A 24,652-nucleotide genomic window follows, 5' to 3' on the forward strand; every position below is an offset into this window, starting at 1 on the left:
TTGAGGGGCAGGCAGCCATGGCTCTGGGTGCAGCCGGTGGTAGAGAGGATGCATGGAGGGTGCCCTGGCAGGAGGGGCAGCTGCCCCTCTCCTGACCTCATTCCCCCCACTGCCCAAGAAATCATTTAGTGAGCTTAAAGAAATACATTTACACTTTATTTAAATAGTTTCTAAACACAGGTGGCTCTATGCCCACTGGTCCTGGTGTTGGGGAAAGGGGGTGCTGCAGGTAAAAGGGGGTGAAGCAGGTTCCAGCTTTCTGTTACTCAGCTTAGAAATTCCAGCAATTCCTGGAGCTCCTTGCAACCCCTCACCACCTCTGGGATGGACCGCAGAGTCTGGGAAGAGAAACAGAAGAGGCAGCTCAAGGCCACAGGCCCAAGGCCTCCACCACCGGAAAGCACCCACTGAGTTACCAGGGGAGAGAGTGGAGGCCACAGAGAAGCCTGCAACAGCGAGTCAGGCCAAGCTGTCAGCACACGCTAGAACAGGAGCTACCACTCATCAATAACTCCAAGTGTCAGGCCTTGTAACAAGTACCTTGGTTATATCAAATCCCTCCCTCTTTACCTCATAAATATGCTGTACAATGTCATCTAATTTCTTTAACTCCTTGTCAGAGCGTCGAAGGTTCTCCTCCAGGATGTTTCTCTAGAAAGCAAATAGGTTCCATAAGTTCTACACTTAAATGAACAGCATAGCTTGGTGGGGCAGGGAAAGTATGACAGGCACTTGCTAGTGCCAGTGGGAAATAGCCCTGGCGAGAATTCTTACATGGCTCTGGAACTTGACCCTGAGTTTGGCTTTCTCATCTTTCATCTCCAGGAACATCACCCTCAGCTTGTCCACCTATAAACATGTCCAGATCAGTAGGGCACAGCCTAGGGTCCCTACCAGCTGTGCAGCTCCTATGTTAACTCTACACAGCACTTTGCCCCTTGAGGCATTCCCAGCTTCCTCCAGGTACCAGTCACCTCCTGGGTAAGCCACACTTTCTCTTGGATCCAGTCCGTGGCCATGTGCTGACAGTCAGGGTCCAGCTGGCCCGCCAGGGTCTCCTGGAGCACCTTAGTCTCTGTCTCTGCACGCCGAAGTGAGCGGGTAAGCTGGGCCACCTCCTCTCGAAGGCTCTGGGGATGAGAATGGAGAGAGAGCCAGTAATTCTCAAAGGTCCTCACCATCTTTGTAATCCCATGTGGTGGACCAGGTGATCTAATTCCCATATTCGGGAGCCTGGCTACCACTGAAACAGAAGGCACAGGGCCAGGCATCATGATAAACGTACTATGAGCTCGCCACTCTTGTCTATCTGTTCTAGGATCTTCTCGTTTTGCTGCTGTATCACTTCCTGGAGCTCCTTTTCATTCTGTGAGGGAAAGGAAAGTGAAAAGGCACTGAGAGAGAGCTGGCTTCTTTGCAGCCCTTACCAGGAGACAGTACCTGGCCCATGCTCAGCCCAGATGGTACCAAGTGATAACACCCCAATTCTTCCCCTAGGGCTAAGTCAGGCAAGGCACATTTGTGTTGAGAGAGTTCTACAGTTCCCGCCTTCTCTCCCCAGTCTGCCTAGGGAGATGGGTCAGCCCATAGCTGATTCCCAAACAGGTGAAATATCTGATCCCAGGAAGGGTAAAACTAGGACAGTGGTTGGAAAATCCCCACTACCCAGATTCCTGGAGAGAAAATGGCTCCCAGTGGGCCAGTAGAGCTGCCCCAGTTCTTTATTGCCCCATTTCCAAGCCCTCTCCTTCACCTTGTAGCGCAAACACAAGGCCTGGTTCAGCTTTTCTATGTCTGCTTCCTTTGCCTTCTGGGCTTCCTGATGCTGATCTTCCTGGGCCTGCAGCCTGTCCTGCAGATCACAACTAAGGGGAGGAAGAATTCAGCATTACCGCTGTCCTCTCAGGGACTGGCTGGGCCTCTGACATATGGACTTGTCTTGTTTGACCTGCCCTCTCTCACCAAGACTGCATCCCACTCACATTTTTTGATGCAGAGTCCTAACGGCTTCTTCTTTAGACTCTTGCAGCAGGGAACACAGGCTCTCAAGCTCAAGAGTCATAGTACGCATTTCTGCCAGGCTCTTCTCCACATGTGGGGTCTCTAAAAGAGAAAGTTTTAGACAGAGGTAGAGCCCTTCAGCTCTGGAAGAAAGGACTATATAGCCATCATTCCACAACTCTTATCTGTGTCCCCCACCCATAGCATTTGAGTGTCCGGAACATTACAGGTCCCAAAAGGCAGAAATAAAATGAGCCCAAGTAGAATTGAGGTTTTTAGAGCAAAGCACATTTTACTGCTTTAGCCTTTACTCATCACCACCAGATTTTCTAGAAATGAGGTAGGATCCCTGGAGCCCATCCTAACCTGTAGGCTGAAGGGAAACCATGGATACTACTCGGGTGAAAGCACTCTTGTCACTTCCAAGCAAGGGCACAGGAGCTGCCTCTGGCTCTAAAACAAAAATCAATGATGGTAGAAGGCCTTCCTAGTGACCCAGTCAAGGGCCTGCCACAATAGAAACCAGGGAGAGACAGGCAGGTTTGTTGGTGAGCATCTTCAACAGCCGAAGATATCAGGAGCTGGGTCACAATTTCCCACCCCCAAATCCCAGGGCCTTTAACCTTCATCTGCCATTGGTGTCAAGACGCTTCCCAAGAAGGTGGTGTTACTGGGCGGAGGGTGTTCCTGGGCAGGAGCACAAGCTATGTTCATCGGCAGGGGTTCTGGTTCAGCCTAAGGCCAAGGAAAAAAAATTAGCAGCTGTTCTTCAGGGATAGTGATTTCCTTGAACACACCAGCCATCTCCTCCAGAATGCTGTTCTATTACCTCCCGTCCTTATCTTCAACTTCTCCATTAGCTCCTTTCTCTGAACATGTTTATATTCTTAAGTCTGTTTCACTAAAACAACAATTAAAAAAAACATCTTCCTACTTTAAATCCCCTTTTAGCTGTCTTTTCTCCTTCCCTTTAATTTAAAGGAAAAAAAAAAAAAAGCGTACACGTAATGCCTATAATTCTCACCACCTACTTACCCCTCAGCTCACTACAATCAGCCTTCTGCCCTGCCATTCCACCAAAATTCCTGTCATATGGGTCACCAATGGCATCCTTACTTTCAAATGCAGTGGACATATTTCAGTTCTTATTTTACTTGACCTCTTTAAGATTGATGACCATGTTCTTTTAGAAACTTCCTTTTCTTAATTTCCAAGGCATGATTCTCTCTCCCTCATAGGTATGCCTGCCTTATACCTTTCTGGCTACTTCTTCTGTCTATCCACAGGTCCTGCCTTGACTGCTGGGCTCCCCTGGGTTCCGTCCTTGGCCCTCTTTTCACTCTCCTCCACTCCCTGGGTGGCCTCAGCCAGGGTGCTCCACAAAAACATCCATTTCACTTTCACTTACACATGAATGAGTCCTCAATCTTTTTCTCAACTAGATTGTTTTCCCAAAGCTCAACTGCCTGTAAAAATTCTAGCAGAATGTCCCATCAAAAACAAAAAAACAAACTTGTTGCCATCCAGTTGATTCCAACTCATAGGAACCCTATAGGACAGAGCAGAACTTCCCCAGAGGGTTTCCAAGATTTCTTTACAGAAGGAAACGGCCTCGGCTTTCTCCTGCAGAGCGGCTGGGGGGTTTGAACCACCAACCATTCAGTTAGCAGCTGAGTGCTTAACCATTGGACCACCAGGGCTCCTGTGAATGTTCCATAGTCACCTCAAACTCAGTATGTACAAAGCTGAACTCACCACCTTTCCTGTCCCACTCCACCAAAAATCTGTTCCTCTTCTTGTATTTACTATCCTAGAGCAGGGGCCAGCAAATTGCAGCCTGCAGATAAAATCTAATTTGCCACCTGTGTTTTTTTTTGGGGGGGGGGGTGTTGTAAATAAAGCTTTTTTGGAACACAGCCATGCCCACTCATTTACATATCATCTATGGCATGGTATGGCTGCTCTTGAGCTATAAAGGCAGAGCTAATGAATTGAGACAGAGACCATATAGCCTGCAAAGCTGAAAATATTTACTATATGGCCCTTTATGAGAAAAGTTTGCTGACCCCAATTCTAGAGGAGTATCCCCATCTTTCCAGCAATGTAGGGCAATATTAACTCCTCTGCCTTACTCCAAATCAAATTGGTCACCAGGTTCTATTACTTCTACCTCCTAAATATATATTGAATCCATCTAACTCTTCCCCTCCTCTACTCCCTCTATAATTGCCATTAGTTCTAGCCTTTATCACTTTTACAACTGTTCTTCCCTCTTCCGTTATTATTCCTTTAAATCTCAATCTCCATATTCTCAGAGTTCTTTCCTAAATGTTCCTCTGATTAAATTGCTCACCCAATTAAAATCCTTCAGTGACTTCCTATAGCCACTCTAGCATGAATTACAAGACCCTTCAAAATCTGGCCTCCTGTCTTGCCTCATACAGCTCCTACACTCCGGTTATAAAGGGCTACTTCCCATTCAGGAGCCCTGTTGGTTAAGCACTCGGCTGTTAACCGAAAGGTTGGTGCTTCAAACCTACCAGTTGCTCTATGGCAGAAAAGATGTGGCAGTCTGCTTCCATAGAGATTGAGAGCCTTGGAAACCCTGTGGGGCAGTTCTACTCTGTCCTGTAGGCTCGCTATGAGACAGAATCAACTTGACGGCAATGCGTTGTTTTTTTTTTTTACTTCCCATTCTTCAAACTTGCCACATTCCATGTGAGCGGAGCCTAGCCTTGTTCACCCTGTAGTCCCAGCACTTAACCCAGGTCTTGCAACAAAGTGGACAGTACAAAAAGGGTACACATAGTGCCTCTATGACTTTCATACACCACTCCCTGGTGGGCCTCCCTATATGCCCACCTCAACTCTGCCAACTTGTACTTAACCTCAAAACTCTGCCCAAGGGTCAGCTGCTTTGAGAAGACATCCTAACTCTCAAAGGTAGAACTGATACTCCTTTCTCTGTGTTCCCAGTGACCCATGCAGACCTCTATCATGATTACAATTCAAGATGACAAGTTTACATCTGTCTGTCTTCCCTGCTACACTGTCAATTCTTTGGCATTTCCTGTGCTCAGCACTTAAGTAGGGAAAAAGTGCAGACCATAAGCATGCCATATTTCAGATTTCCTAGTTGTACCTTTAACTATTAAATAAGCAAATTAACTCTATCCTGTAAGATATCAACCGTTTATTGTTTAGCATACACTGTTTTTTTATATACTGTCGGGGAGTCAAAGCTGCAAGGCTAAGTTTCTATTTTCTTTAAACATAGTCTAGTTGATTCTAAGGAAAATTAATTCCAAAAATAAAATTCCAAGGAAAATTACTACAAGTACAAAAGGAGAATAAGTTTGTAAGGAATATGGCAAAAGAAGAGATCAAAGTCCCCACGCTTCCGCTCCAAAGCAAGTGCTCCAGAGTACTTCCTGCCTTTATTGTCACACCCCAAGCCTTGGCAGGGGCTCAACTGCTCTCACAGAAGAAGGTGAACTAGAGAGGATTTTAATAGGAAAGAAAAAGGTATTTCCAGTTTAAAGATAGAGGAGAACGGATGTACTAACAGCTTGGGTCTGGGTGTGAATGAAGATGAGATGTGTGTTGCGTATAGACTGTCTGGTTGGAGTAAAGGGTTCATAATAAGGAAGGAGGAGACAGACGAAGAAAGTCTTGAGTGACAGGCTGAAGAGGTCTGTAGGCCACTGAAGGTCACAGAGAGGGAATAAGAATAGTGTTTTAGGAAGGCCATTCTATACAATGAAGGTACAACGGGAAGGGAAGAGAAGGAATCCCAGAAATCTACCTTCTCCTTTAGCTTTTTCTGTAGGAAGAGGGCCAGGCTCTGTAGTTGCTCAGTCAGCACCCCTAGCTCGTGGGAATACTGGCGTGTCTTCTCCAGGTCTCGCCTCTGGCTCTCTGCTACAATGCTAGCCAGTTTAGCCCTGAAACAAGAAAGAGGGAAGATAGCCAGGGACCAAGTTCCCTTCTCTGAATGCCTCTCCCAAATCCCCACACAGAGCACCATTCAGAGAGATAAACAAAAGGCTCTTGGGCTCTGTCGTCGCAATTCCCTTCTTGGAGACTTTGGCATTTAGAATGTTCCTGGGAAAGATATGTGCTGAGAAGGAAGCACAGAAAGGTAGATCTTACTTCAGGTTCTCAACAGTGTCCTTGAGGTCCTCACACTGTAGGCTGCGCTCCCGGAGCACTTCCAGTGTGGTTTTCAACTGACTCTCAACCTGGCCCAGCTCCAGGTGAGCAACCTGATTCTCTTGGTCTGCAAACTGGGAAGACAGGAGAGGGAAGGGAAGGAACAAGAGAGGAAAGGGGCAAAAACTGGTCCAAGTGGGGAATTTTAGAGCCCCAAGGACAGAGGCTTTTTCTAGTCCACAGTCTCAAATCTCACTCAATACCACTCCTGAAGTCAACCAGCTCCCTTGCCCCAACCATATACCTTACCTCCAGGGTCTCCTTCAGGTCCTGGACCTCCTTGCTCAGGACAGCCTGTTGCTGCTGCAGCTCTGCCTGTGTTTGTTTTAGTGCCATCTCTTCTTTTTCCCATCTGCCAGAGACTTTCTATCAGATCCCATTTGGTTCTACATCCTGAGTGCCCCCTGCCACCATAACCTGATAGGAACTCACCGAGCAGCCTGCTCCTCGCTGCTCTGGGTGAGCTGGCAGAGCAAGTCATCCTTCGTGGCCAGGTCCTGGGTACAGTGGGCATGCTGACCCTGTAGCTCTTTTAGCTGGCTCTCCTTGCTAGCCAGAATCTGCACCTGAGCCTGGAGATCTAGGCCAAAAGTTCCTAATGACACTGTGAGGTTGCCAGGCCAGAAACTTCCCACAGTTCTCCTCCAAAGGAAGTGTTCCAGAGCACTTCCTTGCTCTACTGCCACACCCCAACCTTAGCAGGGCTTACACACACACTCACCTGCTGCTAGACAGATGTTTTCCAACTCCAGTTGTTCTATTTGGCCTTTACAGTCCTCTAAATGAGTAGAGACTTGTTCCAGCTCCCTGGAAACCTAGGAGGAAAAAACAGTTTTCCTCACACAGTTCCTCCTGAATCAAGAGTCCCAGGATTCAGTGCAGCTTCTCTTTCTGGACAATACAGCAAACCACTTTGCCCCTGGGCAGCAACATCAGAGCAAATAAGGCTGAGCCTCAGAAAAAAAGTAGGCAGGAGAAAAGTTGTTGAAGTAAAGAAGGCACAGAAGGGCAAAGAAAACAACTAGGCCCATGTCCATCTTACAGGGAAAGGATCTGGCTGGTCTCCAAACCTACAGAGTGAAAAGAAAAAGGGTTTAAGGCAAGAGGCAAATGATAGTACTCATTAGAAAGGCCTTCTGCAACCAGAAGGAGGAAACCCGGCCTAAGCAGACCCCACTCCTGGTTTGTACCTTCTGCTTTTCCTCAATTGCAGCATCACGTTCCTGCAGGGCCTCCTTGCTCTTGGCTGCAAGTTTCTCCATGAGTTGTCGAGACTGACTCAGCAAAGCTGTCCATGTTACATACTACCGGGGGAAGCAAGCAGGTCAGTAGAGCACACTTGTGCCAGGGCTCCTAACAGAGCTGGCTGTGAGTAAGGGAGTGGTATGATGGCCCCAAATACTCACATCTAGCTGCATGGATATCCAGTCCTGTTGCAAAGTAGAGGTAAGACTCACTGTCTGCTGAGCCAGCTCTTCTTGCTCTGCATGAAGCCGTACCTACAGGAGAAGGATTGCTATGGAAGAACTGCCACCAGATACAACATTGTGGGAGTATGGGACCATCCTCCTGGTGTGTCAGTGTGGACTCCAGGAAAGAGAATGCCCTCGAATTACCAGCTGGGCCTGGGCCTCATTCAGCAGAACTCTGAACTCCCGCATGGATGCCAGGTCCTGTTCCAGCTGGCTGATTCGCTGGCTGGCATGTGCACAGAAAGCCTCTAACACAGTCTCTGTCTGTTTAGGGAAGAGGTTACAAGGACAGAGTTGGCAAGGGAGAGAAACAGCACAAAAAGCCGTAACTACCCACCACCCTGATAGTTCAGTTCTTTATTTCCGTCCCCAGGGCAGGCAGTTCTGAAGCTACCCACCTGTGTCTTAAGTGAATTTGTGTTCCCAAAGGAACCTGCCACAAAGTGGAGACCTTGAGTACCAAAAACACTGAAAGCCCACTGCCGTTGAGTCAATTCTGACTCATAACACACTGGAAAGAGCACTGCTCACATCCAGGAACAAAAGCCTAGTACCTGTAGTACATACAGACAACAGAATACCACTCAGCTGTAAAAAGGCCTGAAATTCTGATACATGCTACCACATGGAGGAACCTTGAAAACAATGTGCTAAGTGAAAGAATCAGGCACAAAAGGACAAATACTATATGAGTCCACTTATATTAGGTATCTAAAAAAAAAAAAAACCAAGCCAAACCCATTGCCGTCAAGTCAATTCCGACTCACAGCAACCCTATAGGACAGAGTAGAACTGCCCCATAGGGTTTCCAAGGAGCAGCTGGTAGATTCAAACTGCCAACTTTTGGTTAGCAGACAAGCTCTGAAGCACTGCACTACCAGGACTCCATTAGGAATCTAGAGTAGGCAAATTCAGAGAGACGGAAAGTAGATTAGTGGTTACCAATCTGGGGGCGAGGATAATGGGGAGTTAGTGCTTAACAGGTACAGAGTTTCTGTTTGGCATGATGAAAATATTCTGGAAGTAGATGGTGGTAATGATTACACAACATTGTGAATGTACTTAACACTACTGGATTGTACCAGTAAAATCCTGTTAAAATCCACTTAAAAGTGGTTAAAATGATAAATTTTATGTTATATATATTTTACCACTATAAAAAAAAAGAAAAATGGCAACAAAATAAAAAAAAAAAAAAAAGCCTGGCACCTTACCGCATCCTTGCCTCTGAGGGCCATTTCCTCTTTTTGCCTTGCCTCCTCCCTCTCTGCTTTGAGGCTCTGGACCTTTGCCTTCGATTTCTTCAACACATCACAACAGCAGGAGACCAAGGCTTCTACACGCTGAGACTACAAGATAACAATCCAATGCTGTGTCTGTTTTTTTTTTTTTTTTGGCTTTCAGTCCCACCAGGAGCCTCTACCCTCATCTTCACACTGCTTACCTCCTGACTTACAGTAGTTTTATCTTCTTCTAAGTGCAACATGGACAGGTGGAGCAAGGAGGTCACATCTTTAGAGACCAACACCCATGATTGCTGTAGAGGGAAAGATGACTAGACTAGATCAAATAAAACCACTAAGCAGGAAGCAAGCGGGAATACAGGGGAAGAAAGTCAGTGACTCTACTTTCAAGCTCCCAGTAGGGAGGAGATATCCATTAACAAGGTTTGGAAGCCTCCTTTCACTATCATGGTTGAGTTCCACCATCTGCTCACCACCCAGGATCCTCCATTCTTGATCTTCACAGGAGACTCAGTGGTGGTGTAAGGCCAGTCAACACTTACCATGACATTCCTGGCCTGCTGCAGAGCCCGTCCAATCTCTTGGCAGTTCTGAAGTTGCTGAGGTTTCTTAGTTATCTAGCCAGAGAAGCAGATTTGTTCTCTTTGAGGAGGCAACATGCACCACCAGCACTTCATCCTCCCTTCCTCCCACCTCCTGAACTACAGGGGACTTTCCTATTAAATACAGGAGCAAGGCTCAGGCTAGATGAGCCAACTCAGGAAAAAATCTGGAGTAGGTAAAAAACTTCTTCTTTTAAATAATCATGATTATTTTGATTTTTCTAATCATAAAGATAATACATGTTCATTGCAAAATTTGGAAAATACAGAAGTGCATAAAAAAGCAATGGAAATCATTAATAATTTCATCACCTAAAGCAGTGATTCTTAACCCAAAGCATAGCATGCACCCCAGAGACTCAGATATACCTGCCCACTAGAGATTTACTACAGAGATTTCCCGTAACTGATGAGTATACTGTTTCTCCGAGGTATCAGGAAAAAAAAACACAAAGTTGTAGACCGCTAATTTAGAAATAAATTAGCGTATTCAATAAATTCTAATTTTGGTGTCTTAGATCTCATAAGATACAGTAATGCTTAAGGAAAACCACAATTGAGATAATATATAAATTTGGGGTCCTGCTTTTATTACTTAATTGTATTATATTGATATTATTGTTTAGACCTAAATTTATATTTGCTTACCTCATTGGAATAGCCTGCTTTAGGAGAGCTAGCTAAGTGGCGTACCACCCATTTTTAACTTCCGCTGGCATTTTAACTCACCTCAAATCCTCTTGGAAGTTATTTGAACTCTGATTTCCTTTCTTCAAAAACCATGAATTTATGTTAAACTTATTTTTCCGTGATATTAAAAACTCTTCATAAATATACTTTTTCATGACTATAAAATATTCTATCTTACAGATGGCTCATCGTTTTTTATTTCTTTTCTCATTATTTAAAAAAGCAAAAGCATAACATGTTACCATCTTTTTGCAGTAAAGTTAACCTTCTCAAGTATTAGTTATTCGTATTTTCTTATTCTTTATGTGTTCATGATCTTGGGCCAGATAAAAACAGTGTGCCACACAGAGTGGACAAGTATGATCTCAAAGTCAGCGGAGCCCTGGAAAGACTTTAAAGTTCTGAGAAAAAGCGGAGAGCCTTCATCAGTGCTTAAAGGCAGCCATCGTCTGGGAAACGGCGAGTGCTGAAGCAGCAGTGCTGAGTCACGATGCTGCAGCAGCCTGGATTTAAGGAGGCAGAATCATAGCTCCCTCAGATCTCTTGGTGTTCATTTCTCTGAGAGCCCCTATCACTCCCTTCCCCAGTAAAGCAGTCATCACTCCCTGCCTCATTGTGCAGTAAGGCACACAGTACCCCATGAGCACTGGACAGGGCCCACATAGTGTTCAGAGCTGGGCATTCAGGCGGGTGATGAGATTAGTGTGACAAAGCAGCCAAATGCAAGGACATGGCGCAGTGATGGGGAATGGCTGAAGGTGACGTCATTTACCCCCTTTGGTTCTGTTCCAGTGGCCTCCAAAGGGATCTGAAAAGCTTCAGCCAAAGAGGGTACAAGGCAGTTTCAGGGATAGGGAACAAGGTCAAGGACAAGGGGGAAGGATACAAAAATAAGGAAACACGGGAGAGAAACTGAGCAGCTAGAGAAATGAGGAGTCTCTGGATTCCAAGATTTCTGGCAAGAGGTAAAGTCATTACTTTGAGAATACTGTTAACCCAAAAGAGATCCTTGGCAACTTGGGCGCATCTCATCCTTAGCAGCAGCCGCCTATTACCTAAATAGCCTCAACACTGAGGCTCTCGATTCCTTCTGCTGATACCATTCCCTTCTTTTCTAGGCCTGCGTTGTCACAGCTAGAGTCCTCTAAAATAATGGCCTTTAAACTTTTTTCCTCTTACATCCTTACCATAATTTTGAGAGACTAAGCACCTTCAAGTTTAAATCACTGCAGATAATGTAATTCCCAGTGTATTATAAATATCAACAGTTTGAAATAAAAATTTTAAATCACTCTTATTTATATCCAATGGCATAAATACCACATACACCAAAATGATTTGATACCTTCAAAAAAAAAAAAAAGAACAAGTTCTTCTTTAATAGTCAAAAATTTTATACCAATCCTTTTTCTCTTTCAACCTGTATTTTTATTCCTCATAGATTTTTATCCTAATGTAATATATTCTTATACTTTCAATTCTTTGATTAACCACCCTATCATACATCTCTGCAACAACAAATGTATATATAAATTTAAATTAAAATTTATTTGGATGGAAAAATATTTTCATCAATTGTATATTAACCCTTGTAATAATATTAAAATTTTTAGTAAAATCATAAGCATGCCCAATGATATATTTGGGGGAATCATCTGTTAACAAAATGGATGGAGCTTCTCTCCCTTCGATAGTTCATATGTCCAGGGACTACTATAATTCCTAGAATAAGACAAGGTTTATTGCACTTCAGGTCAAGCAACAATTCTATGCCTATTTTTCATTCTTACAGATATAAGTATTGAGAAATCTTGTTCACATATAATCATGGGAATAAGCAGGAATGGAAGAAGGGAAGGCAGGCATGTGATTCAATTCTAGAAACTCCTTTGGAGGTATATGCCAAAAATCACATTGTGAACTATCATCAAAAATTTTTAACAATCCACTGACATAAAGTCTTCTTTCAACTATGTTGAAAACATGCAAAAAAGATGTTATATAAGTATTTGCTTTGTCAACATGTGCATGAATTGCATGTTTCCTATTGTCCTTTGACTGGTATCCCAAGGCAATTGTAAGGTTCAGGACAGGTGGTAAGTATGCTGTCCTTTAGTAAAGTGGGAAAGGGCAATTGAGAATGGAGAAGTAGAAGAGAAGAAATTTAGCAAAGAGTAAATTTGGAAGATGAAGATCTAGAAACTGATTCCTTTAAAACTTTCCTGGAATGGTTGTACTACTTGAAGAATGTAATCAATGTCACTAAATTGTACATAGAGAAATTGTTGAATTGGTATATGTTCTGCTGTGTATATTCTCAACAACAAAATAAATTATTAAAAAAAAAAGTTTCCTTGCCTGTATTCCCCTTGGAAAGTCTTGACGCCCCCCAGTGGTGTAGTGAGCACCTACAGTGGTGTAGTAAGCACCTACAGTGGCGTAGTGAGCACCTACAGCCGTAAGGGATTTTCCAGCTCCTTAGCTTCTACATACAATCTCTTCTAAGAAGGAGCCTAGAGTAAGAGTCCCCTTTACCCTCTGGCAGCTTACACTCTAAGAGAGAGGTACCACTGGGATTCTCTAAGCTTTGGGAGGAACCTTCTTACCCCACTAGGGGAGTCGTTAGTCTGTGTGCTGCTGTCCTGAGCTCCTGGGTGAGGGACAGCCAGCTGACTCTTCCATTCCTGCAGCTGGCGAGAGAGAATCTCCAAAATGACAAGAGAGCTCAGCAGGTTCTCTTCCAGGTCATGTCGAGACAAAGCAGTCAGATCTGGAGGACGGCTGCAGCAGGAAGAGAAGAACGTGAGGGTGTGACGGGTTTAAAGCAACAGACCCCAGGAGGCACAAAGATTTCAGGACACTTACCCCCACAGGAGGTGCTCTGTCTCAGAAGTACTGTCCTTAGAGCCCACCAGGCCTTTCTGGGATGTGTTTGTACTCTTTTCCTGTACCGCTGGGGGAGTAAACCAAGTTCCCACCGAGCAAGCAGAGAAGGGGGAAGTGCCAATCGCAGCATCTCTAAGCACAGAAGGGAGTGATAAGCTCTGGCGGAGATTTTCCAGCATGACTGAGGTATTTACACCTTTTTCCAACCAAGCCAGTGGGGACATCCAGGGCCCTGTGTCAGACACGAGAATCATACCAGCATCTTCTACTGCTGGGCCTGGAGCTGCCTGGGATTCCATTTCTACTGGATTTGGTATCAGGCATGGGGACAGAATATCTTCCATAGCTGAGACAAGCACTTGATCTTCCAATTCAACCTCCTCAGGGAGAGTTGGAAAGCTCATTTCTCCTTCCTCTATAGCTCTGTGCTCTCCAGTTTCTTCCCCTGGGTCCACATGATTGACAGGGAAATCTGCTTCCAAATCAGTTGAAGGAGAAAGCCAGAGCGTGAAGGAGGGCAAGGGGGTATTACTTTCAGAAGGAACTAAGTTCTCAGGCACAGCCTCAGTGCCACTGTCTCTCAGGCTTTCCTTGGGACCGTACAGTTGCTGCACAGGACAGGGATTTGGTGGAGACTTCAAAAGACTGCACGGAGAATACTGAAATGAAGGTTTTTCAGGCACAGTAGCAACAACTTCTGAAAAGCTATCTTCTGTGCAGGGTGCCACCCCCTCTTTCACCAGATCTCCTGGCCTCGAAGGCTCACCTAGACAGATGCTGTTTGTCTCCTCCATGGCATCTAAAGGGGCTTCTTCAAGTGTAATGTCTTGCTGCTGCCCCACTGGAGAGGGTACAAGGACCATGGTTTTAACCAGATAGTTGTTCAGCAGGTCTACTGCTTCCTCAGATGTTTTGGGAGTAGAGTTGGTTTTGGGCAACTGAGCTTGGAGCTGCTCATCTGATTCATGCTGACAAGCTTCCAGCCACTTTGAGGGAGAGCTGAATAGTTCTGAAGGGGAGTCTGTTCTCTTGGTACTGATAAAATCCAATGGAGATGAGTTGTTGCTGCTTTTCTGCAAAAGGAAACACAAGTCGTTGACTAAGGCAGTCAACTTGAGTTCCCAACATACAATTATGGATGCAGGATAATGACACCGTCCAACCTCAAAAAAGGTATGCATTCTCATTTTTTCTGTTTAGGTAAGAATTTAGCTAGTCCTTGCTGCTTACCACAGAGACCCAACAGGAAGGGAAGAAAAGCTGGTAAACCATTTTGGGCACTTCTAAGGGAACCAGCCTACAGCATAAACAAGACTGAGATAATCTGTCCATATCATAGGGAGATGGTAGCTTGAATGTGTTCCAGCTCTCCTCCATTCCTAACTCCAACCCACTTTAGGGGAACAGCGGGGAGGGATCTGTAGGATGTGAGTGAAGGCTCAAGCTCTGCCAGAATCTAGAGCTGGTACAAAATTTTCTTATGGAACAAATAAGAATTTGGCGACCAGAGTCACAGAACTCTGGGACAATGATTGGAATATGGTAGATCCCAGACAGCACTTGGCCTACAGAGATCCATGGACCCCAGGGAGAAAGGGTAACATCAGCCTATGCCAGGGACCTAGTCTCCCTTGCCCCCAAGAGCTGAGGGCATTCTGAACGCGTGGGTTAAATCTATTAAACCCTTGGGACTTGAAGAGCTGTAGTCTTTATAGCAGAGGAGACTGAAGAATAGAGACTTCCTCCTGGTGTCCTGACAATGGACTAAAAACCTACTTACTGCTGGTTCACAAGGACAGAGACCACTGTACCTTCTACCACTTGCAGGATTGCTGCCACTTAAGGTACTCCACTGGCTGGACCTGAGACCCAATGAGCGAGAAAAGGAAAATATTAATGTATTTAAGTGAGCCCTGGTGGCAAAGTGGTTAAGAGCTCAAGCTGCTAACCAAAAGGTCGACAGTTCAAATCCACCAGCTGATCCTTGGAAACCCTATGGGGCAGTTCTACTCTGCCCTACGGGGTCACTATGAGCCAGAATTGTTAAGGCTGACCTATAGGGTCGCTATAAGTCGGAATCAACTCAACGGCAAAGGGTTTAGTTTGGGTTTTGTTTTGTTTTTTAAGTGGATACAGCAGCCAGAGAAAGAACAAATCCTAAGATAGTTAAAAAAGATAGACCCTAACAAAACAGAACTGCTGGAAGACACAGATGGCCATTTGAACCAAAAGAAGGAAAAAATGTGAGTACTTAAGAAGAGTCAAATACAACATATACCCCCCAAAAGGCTCTCTGGAAATAATAAAGATTAATTTTAATCTGAAAATTTCAGTAAAGTAAATTGAAAGAGGATGGTCAGAGTTGAGACTGGAATCACTAGCCTGAAAGCTCAAGTGGAAGAAATATCTTAAAGCAAAGGCAAAAATACAAAGAAATGTACATCTGAGGTAAAAAGCTAAGAGAATTAGATGATAAATCCGGGAAACCTAACATGTGAATAAAACATGTCTGCATATTAAAATGGCTCATTCTAAGCAGGAATGACAAGACATGATACATGTCTAGACACATAATGATAAAAATTTCTCAGCTATAAAGAAAACAACTATTTTTGAAGCTTTAGACAGAAAGACCAATTACACACACACACACACAAAAACTTACATTAAATTTGAAATTTCTCATTTACAGCTACAGATGAAACTTAAAAACTTAAGGTTGAGCTAAAGAAGCCAGACATAATACATACTGTACAATACCATTTGCATGGCATTTAAAAGCAGACCAAAATTCTGTTTTAAGATAAAAATATAGGTAGTAAAACTATGAAGGAAGGAAGTGATTACTATAATAGTTAGAAAAGTAGTTATCTTTGGGGGAGATGGGTCTGTCATGAGAAGGACTTCTGACACTATCCTATTTATTGACCTAGGTGTTGGGTACTTTGGGTGTGTGTGCTTTATACTAATTTGTTAAGCTTTTAGGTTTTACATATTTTATTTTAATTTAAAAAATTTTACGTGCTAAAGGAAAGAATAAAGGGATTGACAAAGAGATACCGGGCAAACACAAAGAAAGCAGAGGCAGCAATATTAATATCAGACAACGTAGAGCTTAAGGTTATAGCACTATTATGATAAAAGACAAATTAAAGTCATATTATACAAAAAAACAGAAATCAGTATGCACTAAACAGCCCAGAAGCTAAATGTACATAATAAAGACTACTAGAAATGCAAAAGCTGAACTTCAAAAAAATTTTGCCATGTTTAAAAAGTTTCTATTTATTCCTTTTCAAAAAATTACCTTAAAACACCTCTCTCAAAATTCAACAGAGCTGCGTGGGTAGGAAGACTTAACATTGTGAAAATGTCTATTCTACCAAAAGCGATCTATACATTTAATGCAATTCCGATCCAAATCACAATGGCATTCTTTAATGAGATGGAGAAACAAATCAACAACTTCATATGCAAAGGAAAGAGGCCCCAGATAAATAAGGCATTACTGAAAAAGAAAAACAAAGTGGGAGGCCTTACTTTACCTGATTTTGGAACCTATTATACCACCACAGTAGTCAAAACAGCCTTGTACTGGTACAACAACAGATACATGGACCAACGGAACAGAATTGAGAATCCAGACATAAATCCATCCACATATGAGCAGTTGATATTTGACAAAGGCCCCAAAACAGTTAAATGGGGGAAAGACAGTCTTTTTAACAAATGGTGCTGGCATAACTGGACATCCATCTGCAAACAAATGAAATAAGACCCATACCTCAAGCCATGCACAAACACTTAACTCAAAATGGATCAAAGACCTAAATATAAAATCTAAAACAATAAAGATCATGGAAGAAAAAATAGAGACAACGTTAGGAGCCCTAATACACGGCATAAACAGTAGAGAAAACATTATAAAGAATGCAGAAGAAAAACTAGATAACTGGGAGCTCCTAAAAATCAAACGTCTATGCTCATCCAAAGACTTCACCAAAAGAGTAAAAAGACTACCTACAGACTGGGAAAAAGTTTTTAGCTATGACATTTCTGATCACCGCCTGATCTCTAAAATCTACATGATACTGCAAAAACTGAACTGCAAAAAGACAAATAACCCAATTAAAAAATGGGCAAAAGATATGAATAGACACTTCGCTAAAGAAGACATTCAGGCGGCTAACAGATACATGAGGAAATGTTCACGATCGTTAGCCATTCGAGAAATGCAGATCAAAACTACAATGAGATTTCATCTCACTCCAACAAGGCTGGCATTAATCCAAAAAACACAAAATAATAAATGTTGGAGAGGTTGTGGAGAGATTGGAACACTTATACACTGCTGGTGGGAATGTCAAATGTTACAACCACTTTGGAAATCGATTTGGCGCGTCCTTAAAAAGTTAGAAATAGAACTACCATATGATCCAGCAATGCCACTCCTTGGAATATATCCTAGAGAAATAAGAGCCTTTACACAAACAGATATATGCACTCCCATGTTTATTGCAGCATTGTTTACAATAGCAAAAAATGGAAGCAACCAAGGTGCCCATCAACGGATGAATGGATAAATAAATGATGGTATATTCACACAATGGAATACTACGCATCGATAAAGAACAGTAAGGAATCTGTGAAACATTTCATAACATGGACGAACCTGGAAGGCATTATGCTGAGTGAAATTAGTCAGTCGCAAAAGGATAAATATTGTACAAGACCACTATTACAAGAATTTGAGAAATAGTTTAAACTGAGAGGAAAACATTCTTTCGTGGTTACGAGAGGGGGAAGGGAGGGAGGGTGAGAGAGGGGCATTCACTAATTAGATAGTAGATAAGAACTACTTTAGCTGAAGGGAAAGACAGCACACAATACAGGGGAGGTCAGCACAATTGGACTAAACCAAAAGCAAAGAAGTTTTCTGAATAAACTGAATGCTTCGAAGGCCAGCATAGCAGGGGCAGGGGTCTGGGGACCATGGTTTCAGGGGACATCTAAGCCAACCGGCATAATAAAATCTATTAAGAAAACACTCCGCATCCCACTTTGAAGAGTGGCGTCTGGGGTCTTAAACGCTAGAAAGCAGCCATCTAAGATGCATCAATTGGTCTCAACACACCTGGATCAAAGCAGAATGAAGAACACCAAGGACACAAGGCGATTATGAGCCCAAGAGACAGAAAGGGCCACATGAACCAGCAACTACATCATCCTGAGACCAGAAGAACTAGATGGTGCCCGGCTACAACCAATGATTGCCCTGACAGGGAACACAACAGAGAATCCCTGAGGGAGCAGGAGAGCAGTGGGATGCAGACTCCAAATTCTCATAAGACCAGACTTAATGGTCTGACTAAGACTGGAAGGACCCCTGTGGTCATGGCCCCCAGACCTTCTGTTGGCCCAGGACAGGAACCATTCCTGAAGCCAACTCTTCAGACATGGCTTGGACTGGACAATGAGTTGGAGAGGGATGCTGGTGGGGAGTGAGCTTCTTGGATCAGGTGGACACTTGAGACTATGTTGGCATCTCCTGCCTGGAGGGGAGATGAGAGGGTGGAGGGGATTAGAAGCTGGAGAAACGGACACAAAAGGAGAGAGTGGGCTGTTTCATTAGGGGGAGAGTAATTGGGAGTGTGTAGCAAGGTATATATGGGTTTTTGTGTGAGAGACTGACTTGATTTGTAAACTTTCACTTAAAGCACAATAAAAATTATCAAAAAAAAAAAAATGCAACAGAGTTGGCAGACTAAAAAAACAGGTAAGAACAGAATAATTAACTATCTATTGATACATATAAATAGAATCCAACACCCTTGGGACATTAAATACTCTTTTGTTCATATGTTCACGGAACACTTAGAAAAATTCATCCTGTATTTGGCCACAAAGAAACAGGTTACAATCTGATCACAATACAAGAAAATTAATTAAAAGGCGACGAAAAAAAATCTTTAAACACTTGGAAATTAAGAACTACTTCTAGATCATTTTTGTATTAAAGACAAAAATCAAAAGAAAATTATAAACTAGCTAAATGCAGAGAAATGTATATAATGTGATCCTATTATTAAAATAACTATGCATGTTTACATATTTTTTTATTGTTCTTTAGATGAAGGTTTACAGACCAAATTATTTCTCATTAAACAATTAATACACATATTGTGACATCAGTTGCCAACCCATGACATGTCAACACTCTCCCCTTCTCAACCTTGGGTTCCCTGTTACCGACTTTCCTGTCCCCTCCTGCCTTCTCGTCCTTGATCCTGAGCTGGTGTACCGTTTAGTTATGTTTTATTTTATGGGTCTGTCTAATCTTTGGCTGAAGGGTGAACCTCGGGAGTGACTTCAGTACTCAATTAAAAGGGTATCCAGCGGCCATACTCTCAGGGTTTGCATATTATTAAAAGAACACAAAGAAAAATATGGAAGGATAAATACCAAGTTGTCAAAATGGGTTGGCTACTTGGGAAGAACAGGGAATGTGTGGGAGGGATTGGTTCCAGAGGGCAAAAGGGAGAGGAAAGACGGACTTAAGCAAAAAAAAAAAGAAGAAAGAAAAAAAGGATTGCACTTGGGTAAAAAAAGTACCTTAATAAAAAAGTATTATAACATAGATGTAGGTGCATATAAATATATATATCACAGCACACACACACACAGAACACTTGACTGTGTTCATGAGCAACCTGTACATTGACCAAGAGGCAGTTGTTCAAACAAAGCAAGGGGATATTTTACATGGTTTAAAATAAGGAAAGGCATGTGTCAGGGTTGTATCCTTTCACCATACTTACTCAATCTATATGCTGAGCAAATAATCCAAGAAGCTGGACTATATGAAGAAGAACAGGGCATCAGGATTGGAGGAAGGCTCATTAACAACCTGTGATATGCAGATGACACAACGTTGCTCGCTGAAAGCAAAGAAGACTTGAAGCACTTACTGATGAAGACCAAAGACTACAGCCTTTGATATGGATTACACCTCAACATAAAGAAAACAAAAATCCTCACAACTAGACCAATAAGCAACATCATGATAAATGGAGAAAAGACTGAAGTTGTTAAGGATTTCATTTTACTTGTATCCATAACAACGCCCATGGAAGCAGCAGTCAAGAAATTAAACGATGCATTGCATTGGGCAAATCTGCTGCAAAAGACCTCTTTAAAGTGTTAAAAAGCAAAGATGTCACTTTGAGGACTAAGGTGCACCTGATCCAAGCCACAGTATTTTCAACTGCATCATATGCATGTGAAAGCTGGGTAACGAATAAGGAAGACCAAAGAATTGATGCCTTTGAATTATGGTGTTGGCAAAGAATATTGAATCTACCATGGACTGCCAGAAGGAGGAACATATCTGTCTTGGAAGAAGTATAGCCAAAATACTCCTTAGAAGCAAGGATGCCGAGACTTCATCTCAGGTACTTTAGACATGTTATCGGGAGGGATCAGTCCCTGAAGAAGGACATTATGCTTGACAGAGGGTCAGTGAAAGAGAGGAAGACACTCAACAAGAAGGATTGACACAGTGACTGCAATAACGGGCTCAAGCACAGGAACGATTGTGAGGATGGCACAGGACTATACAGTGCTTCGTTCTGTTGTACATGGGGTTGCTGTGAGTCGAAAGTGACTTAACAGCACCTAACAACAAATGTGTACACACACACACATACACACACACACATATATATATAATAGCAGCACTGTATTTCTGTTATAGTAGCACTAAGAAACTAGACAGAATTTGGTACAAAGAGAAGGGTGCTGCTCTAACAGATACCTAAAATGTGGAATTGGTTTTGGAGTTGGGTAGTCGAGGAGTTTTAAGGTGCCTAATAGTAAAAGCCTAGATTGCCTCAAAGGAACTGTTGGTAGAATCATGGACATCAAAGGCCATTCTGGCGAGGGCTCAGGAGAAAGTGAGAGAGATACAGAGAAAGTCTCTATTGTCTTGGAGAATACATACGGAGCTATCGACAGAATGTTGCTAGAGATGTGGACATTAAAAGTGCTTCTGGTGAGGCTTTAAAAGGAAATGATGCATGTGTGATTGGACAATGGAGAAAGGGTGATGCTTTTTTTGTAGTGGCAAAGAACTTGTCTGAATTATGTTCAAATGTCTGGAGGAAGGTAGAACTTGTGATGAACTGGATTTTGGCTGAAGAGACTTCTAAGCAAGATCATAAGAGTGGTTTCTCCTTGCCACTTACAGTAAAATGCGAGAGGAAAGAAATGGATTTAAAAATGAACTGGTTATCGTGTAAAATGAAAAGAGAATTTAAAGATTCGGAAAATTCTGTTGTACAAACTAAGGACACATGTCCTAGAAATTTCACCAAGGACATGGCTACACAATCTTTTGTTAAAGAAATTAAGCCTCTGACTACCACAACAGAACACCCATCAGCTTAAACTGAAGGGGACAGAGACAGGACAAAACGAAGGAAAGGTGTCTGGCTCTTGAAATTATACAGGCAGGAAATAGCCCAGTGGAGCTACTTGGTTGCAAATATTTGTTGTCCTCCAAAAAAAGAAAAGGACCATCCCTGGAGTGGTTCAGATACAGGCAGAGCTGTTGGAAGAATTATAGAAAGCAGGACTGCCTTGGTTTCAAAGGGTGGAGCTACAGCCTCCTAGGTTTCAAAGAGTCCAGTCTCCACATGTCAGTTCAGGAAGGTGGAGTCACCACTCAGATGGACTAGGAGAATGGGGCTGCCCAAAGCCGAGGGACCAGAGTTGCTGTTCCGGTGGTCCAGGAAGGTGGAGCTAGCTCCAGGATAAGGGGCCTCCACCCAGGATATAGAAAGTGTGGCCAATACCCAAAGTGTGGAGGGCAGGGCCCTTGCCCAAATGATCCCGGAGAACACAGGATTATTTTCAAGCCTTGACAGCTAATGTAATCTGTTCTGCTGGGTTTTGGAGTTGCTTGGTGCCCATGAGCCCTTCTTTCCCTTCAATTTCTCCCATTTGTAAATGGAAATGTCTACCCTGTGTTTGTTCCACTATTGTACTTTAGGAGTAGATAACTTGTATTCTAGGTTTCATAAGTCCACTGAGGAGTTTTACCCCAGATAGAACACACCCAAAGTCTCACCCATACTTGATTTAGATGATCCAGAAGATATGGTTTTGGAGTTGATGCTGGAATAGAATAAGATTTTTGGGATGATGTGATGGGGGAATGTGTTTTGCAAGTGGAAAGGACATGAATTTGTGGGAGGGCAAAGGGTGGAATGTTATGGATTGAACTGTGTCCCCTGAAAATGTGTTATAAATCCTAATCCCTTTATCTGTGGATGTAATCCCATTTGGGAATAGGATTTTCTTTGTCATGTTAATGAGGCCATGTCCAGCGTAGGACATGTCTTAAACCAATCACTTTTGAGATATAAAAAGAGCACATTAGGCACAGAAGGAAGCACAAAAGGAGAAAGATTGATACCATGTAGAGATTACCAAGGAACCAAGGAAGAGAAGCTGAAAGAGATAAGGATTTTCCCCCAGAGCAGACAAAGCGCGAGCCTTCCCCTAGAGCCAGCAACCCGAATTCAGACTTTTAGCTTTCCAAACTGAGAAAATAAATTTCTGTTCATTAAAGCCACCCACTTTATAGCAGTACTATATTTGTTATAGCAACATTAAGAAACGAAAACATGCAGGTTGTCATCTGCTTTTATATATTCTTCTTCCTTCCTCTAATCTACTGTATTTATACCCCATTTCCTTCCAAAAATAATTCAGACTGCATGAAAAGGATAGACAGATTAAGTTAATGAAATACTGAAATATGAAGTCATGGTCAAAGAAGAAAAAGGAGGCAAATCTTCCAATTTCAGGGATTAACAGTAGCTATGCCTGATTGTGTAGGGGCTAAGAGCTCAGCTGCTAAGCAAAAGGTCAGCAGTTCAAATCTACCAGCCGCTCCTTGTAAACCCTATGGGGCAGTTCTACTCTGTCTTCTAGGGTCTCTCTCTACAAGTCAGAACCAACTCAACGGCACCAAGCAATAACAATACCTGATCACCAGATTTGATCCTGAGCTTTCTAGAAACTACAGCAAGAGGGGAAATATGATAAACTACATAGTTCTCATTATCAGAAAGGGAAAAGGGTACTTACACGATTTCTCTGTAAAGACCATCTTCCCAGGCAATGAGTTCTAAATGAAATTTCTGCAAGGAGCCTTATAACCTGTTGACATCAAGTTGATTCTGACTCATAGCTTCCCTATTGGACAAAGCAGAATTGCCCATAAGGTTTCCAAGGCTGTGTAATCTTTACAGAGGCTGACTGCCACATCTTTCTGCCTTAGAGTGGCTGGTGGTTTTGAACTCCAACCTTTCAGTTAGCAGCGGTGCTCTTAACCACTGCACCACCAGGGTTCCTTAGGGATCTTATAAAGGGGTCAATTTCATTCCATGAAAAGTTTTTAAAGTAAGTAAAAAGTAGTTTGTACACGGCTACTTCTCTCAAGACCTTTGACAAAAGCACATCTCACTGAGGGCAATTCTGCAAGGGGCTAAAATCAGGTAGTTCAAGTACTCTAACTTCCCGTGGTGTGTAACTTGACCGCAGAACTTTTGACTACCTCGAGGAGTAAATGGATATCGTTGCACTGCTGCAGCAGGTCAACTCTCCAGCTTATGTAAGAGGGAGACCACTAACCAGGCTGAAAGTATTTCTCAGTAGTTTGGAAGAGGTGATAAAAACTAACAGCTAAATAGAGGTTTAGGTTCTCAGTGAATTTCCTTTAACCACCCTAGGGCACCTCTCTGTTGGCCTGAATAGCTGTAAATGGATGTCACTGAGGTAGAAAACTTCATTATCGTTATTAATTACGTTCCAACCCGGGACCTGTGTTCCTTTGAGCTCTCGGCCTGGGCAAACAGCCCAAATGCGAAATTGTCCCGGTGACTCTCACCTGCAGCGTCAGCTTGCGCAGTGATGGGGTGAGTGAGGAGTGCACAGGGGGCCCTTTACCAGAGCTGGTGAGGGCACCAGGCTCCAGATTAAGCTCTCGAAGGGGAGTTCTCATAGCTGGTTTTCCCTGAGAAAGAAAGCAAGTGTGAGAAAGCACGGGTTCTGCCAGCCTAGCTGCCCTCCCTCCCTTAGAAGCCTCAGGCGATGAGAAAGAGTAGGCTCCGTCACCAGTCCCGCTGAAGCGGCAGGACGAACGACTTGCACACGCCCCCCTCCACTTCCAGCCTTGACCCAGCTATCCAGGACACAAGGCTCTGCCAGCGTTCCCGCCCTAGTAGCCCTAGCCCAGTTCTCTCTCTCCGAGACTCTTCTGCTCACCGGCTGCGGCGAAGCCGACGCACTGAGGTCCAGTTTTTTCACCCGCCACATCTTCGGAGCAGAACAGAGACTGATCACCACCCAGACCCAGGAAAAGACGCCATGTTCACCCGCCGTCTTTATTTGAACTTGCTCCGCGCTTCTCGATTGGCTGCGGTGCCGAAGTGCGTCAGGCGGGCACGTCCGCTCCAGGCTCCAGCCCGGCGGGCGGGTA

The 24,652-nt window shown here is 43.4% G+C and overlaps 1 protein-coding gene across 2 annotated transcripts; it reads right to left on the reverse strand.

Moving 5' to 3' along the window:
* Nucleotides 1–35: 35 nt before the first annotated feature.
* Nucleotides 36–24,608, reverse strand: SPAG5 (sperm associated antigen 5). Of its 2 annotated transcripts, none has more exons than XM_010596444.3 (24): nt 24,439–24,608; nt 24,062–24,187; nt 13,087–14,180; nt 12,828–13,002; nt 9,472–9,546; nt 9,130–9,222; nt 8,900–9,034; nt 7,830–7,949; nt 7,620–7,712; nt 7,404–7,517; nt 6,935–7,028; nt 6,646–6,808; nt 6,463–6,565; nt 6,154–6,287; nt 5,807–5,945; nt 2,625–2,736; nt 2,368–2,454; nt 1,983–2,103; nt 1,754–1,865; nt 1,286–1,366; nt 975–1,130; nt 775–849; nt 571–651; nt 36–338 (listed from the first exon to the last, which is right to left on the reverse strand). In XM_010596444.3, the coding sequence occupies exons 1-24, from the start codon at nt 24,487–24,489 to the stop codon at nt 267–269; spliced, it is 3,606 nt and encodes a 1,201-aa protein (XP_010594746.1). In that variant the 5' UTR covers nt 24,490–24,608; the 3' UTR covers nt 36–266. The 2 variants fall into 2 exon arrangements, with proteins under 2 accessions (XP_010594746.1, XP_003416971.1); XM_003416923.4 differs by having other exon boundaries at nt 40–338; nt 6,646–6,793.
* Nucleotides 24,609–24,652: the final 44 nt, after the last annotated feature.

The sequence above is a fragment of the Loxodonta africana genome, chromosome 18, assembly GCF_030014295.1.
Source record: "Loxodonta africana isolate mLoxAfr1 chromosome 18, mLoxAfr1.hap2, whole genome shotgun sequence".
In the NCBI taxonomy this organism is placed as follows: domain Eukaryota; kingdom Metazoa; phylum Chordata; class Mammalia; order Proboscidea; family Elephantidae; genus Loxodonta; species Loxodonta africana.

Bases quoted from the DNA above. Each gene is read 5' to 3' on its own strand.
- SPAG5 (XM_010596444.3), bottom strand. From the start codon at position 24,489: ATGTGGCGGGTGAAAAAACTGGACCTCAGTGCGTCGGCTTCGCCGCAG. The intron at 7,713-7,829 runs GTAATTCGAGGG...CTTCTCCTGTAG, and splicing joins ATGAGGCCCAGGCCCAGCTG to GTACGGCTTCATGCAGAGCA. The intron at 339-570 runs GTAAAGAGGGAG...TTCTCTTCCCAG, and splicing joins TTGTACAGCATATTTATGAG to ACTCTGCGGTCCATCCCAGA.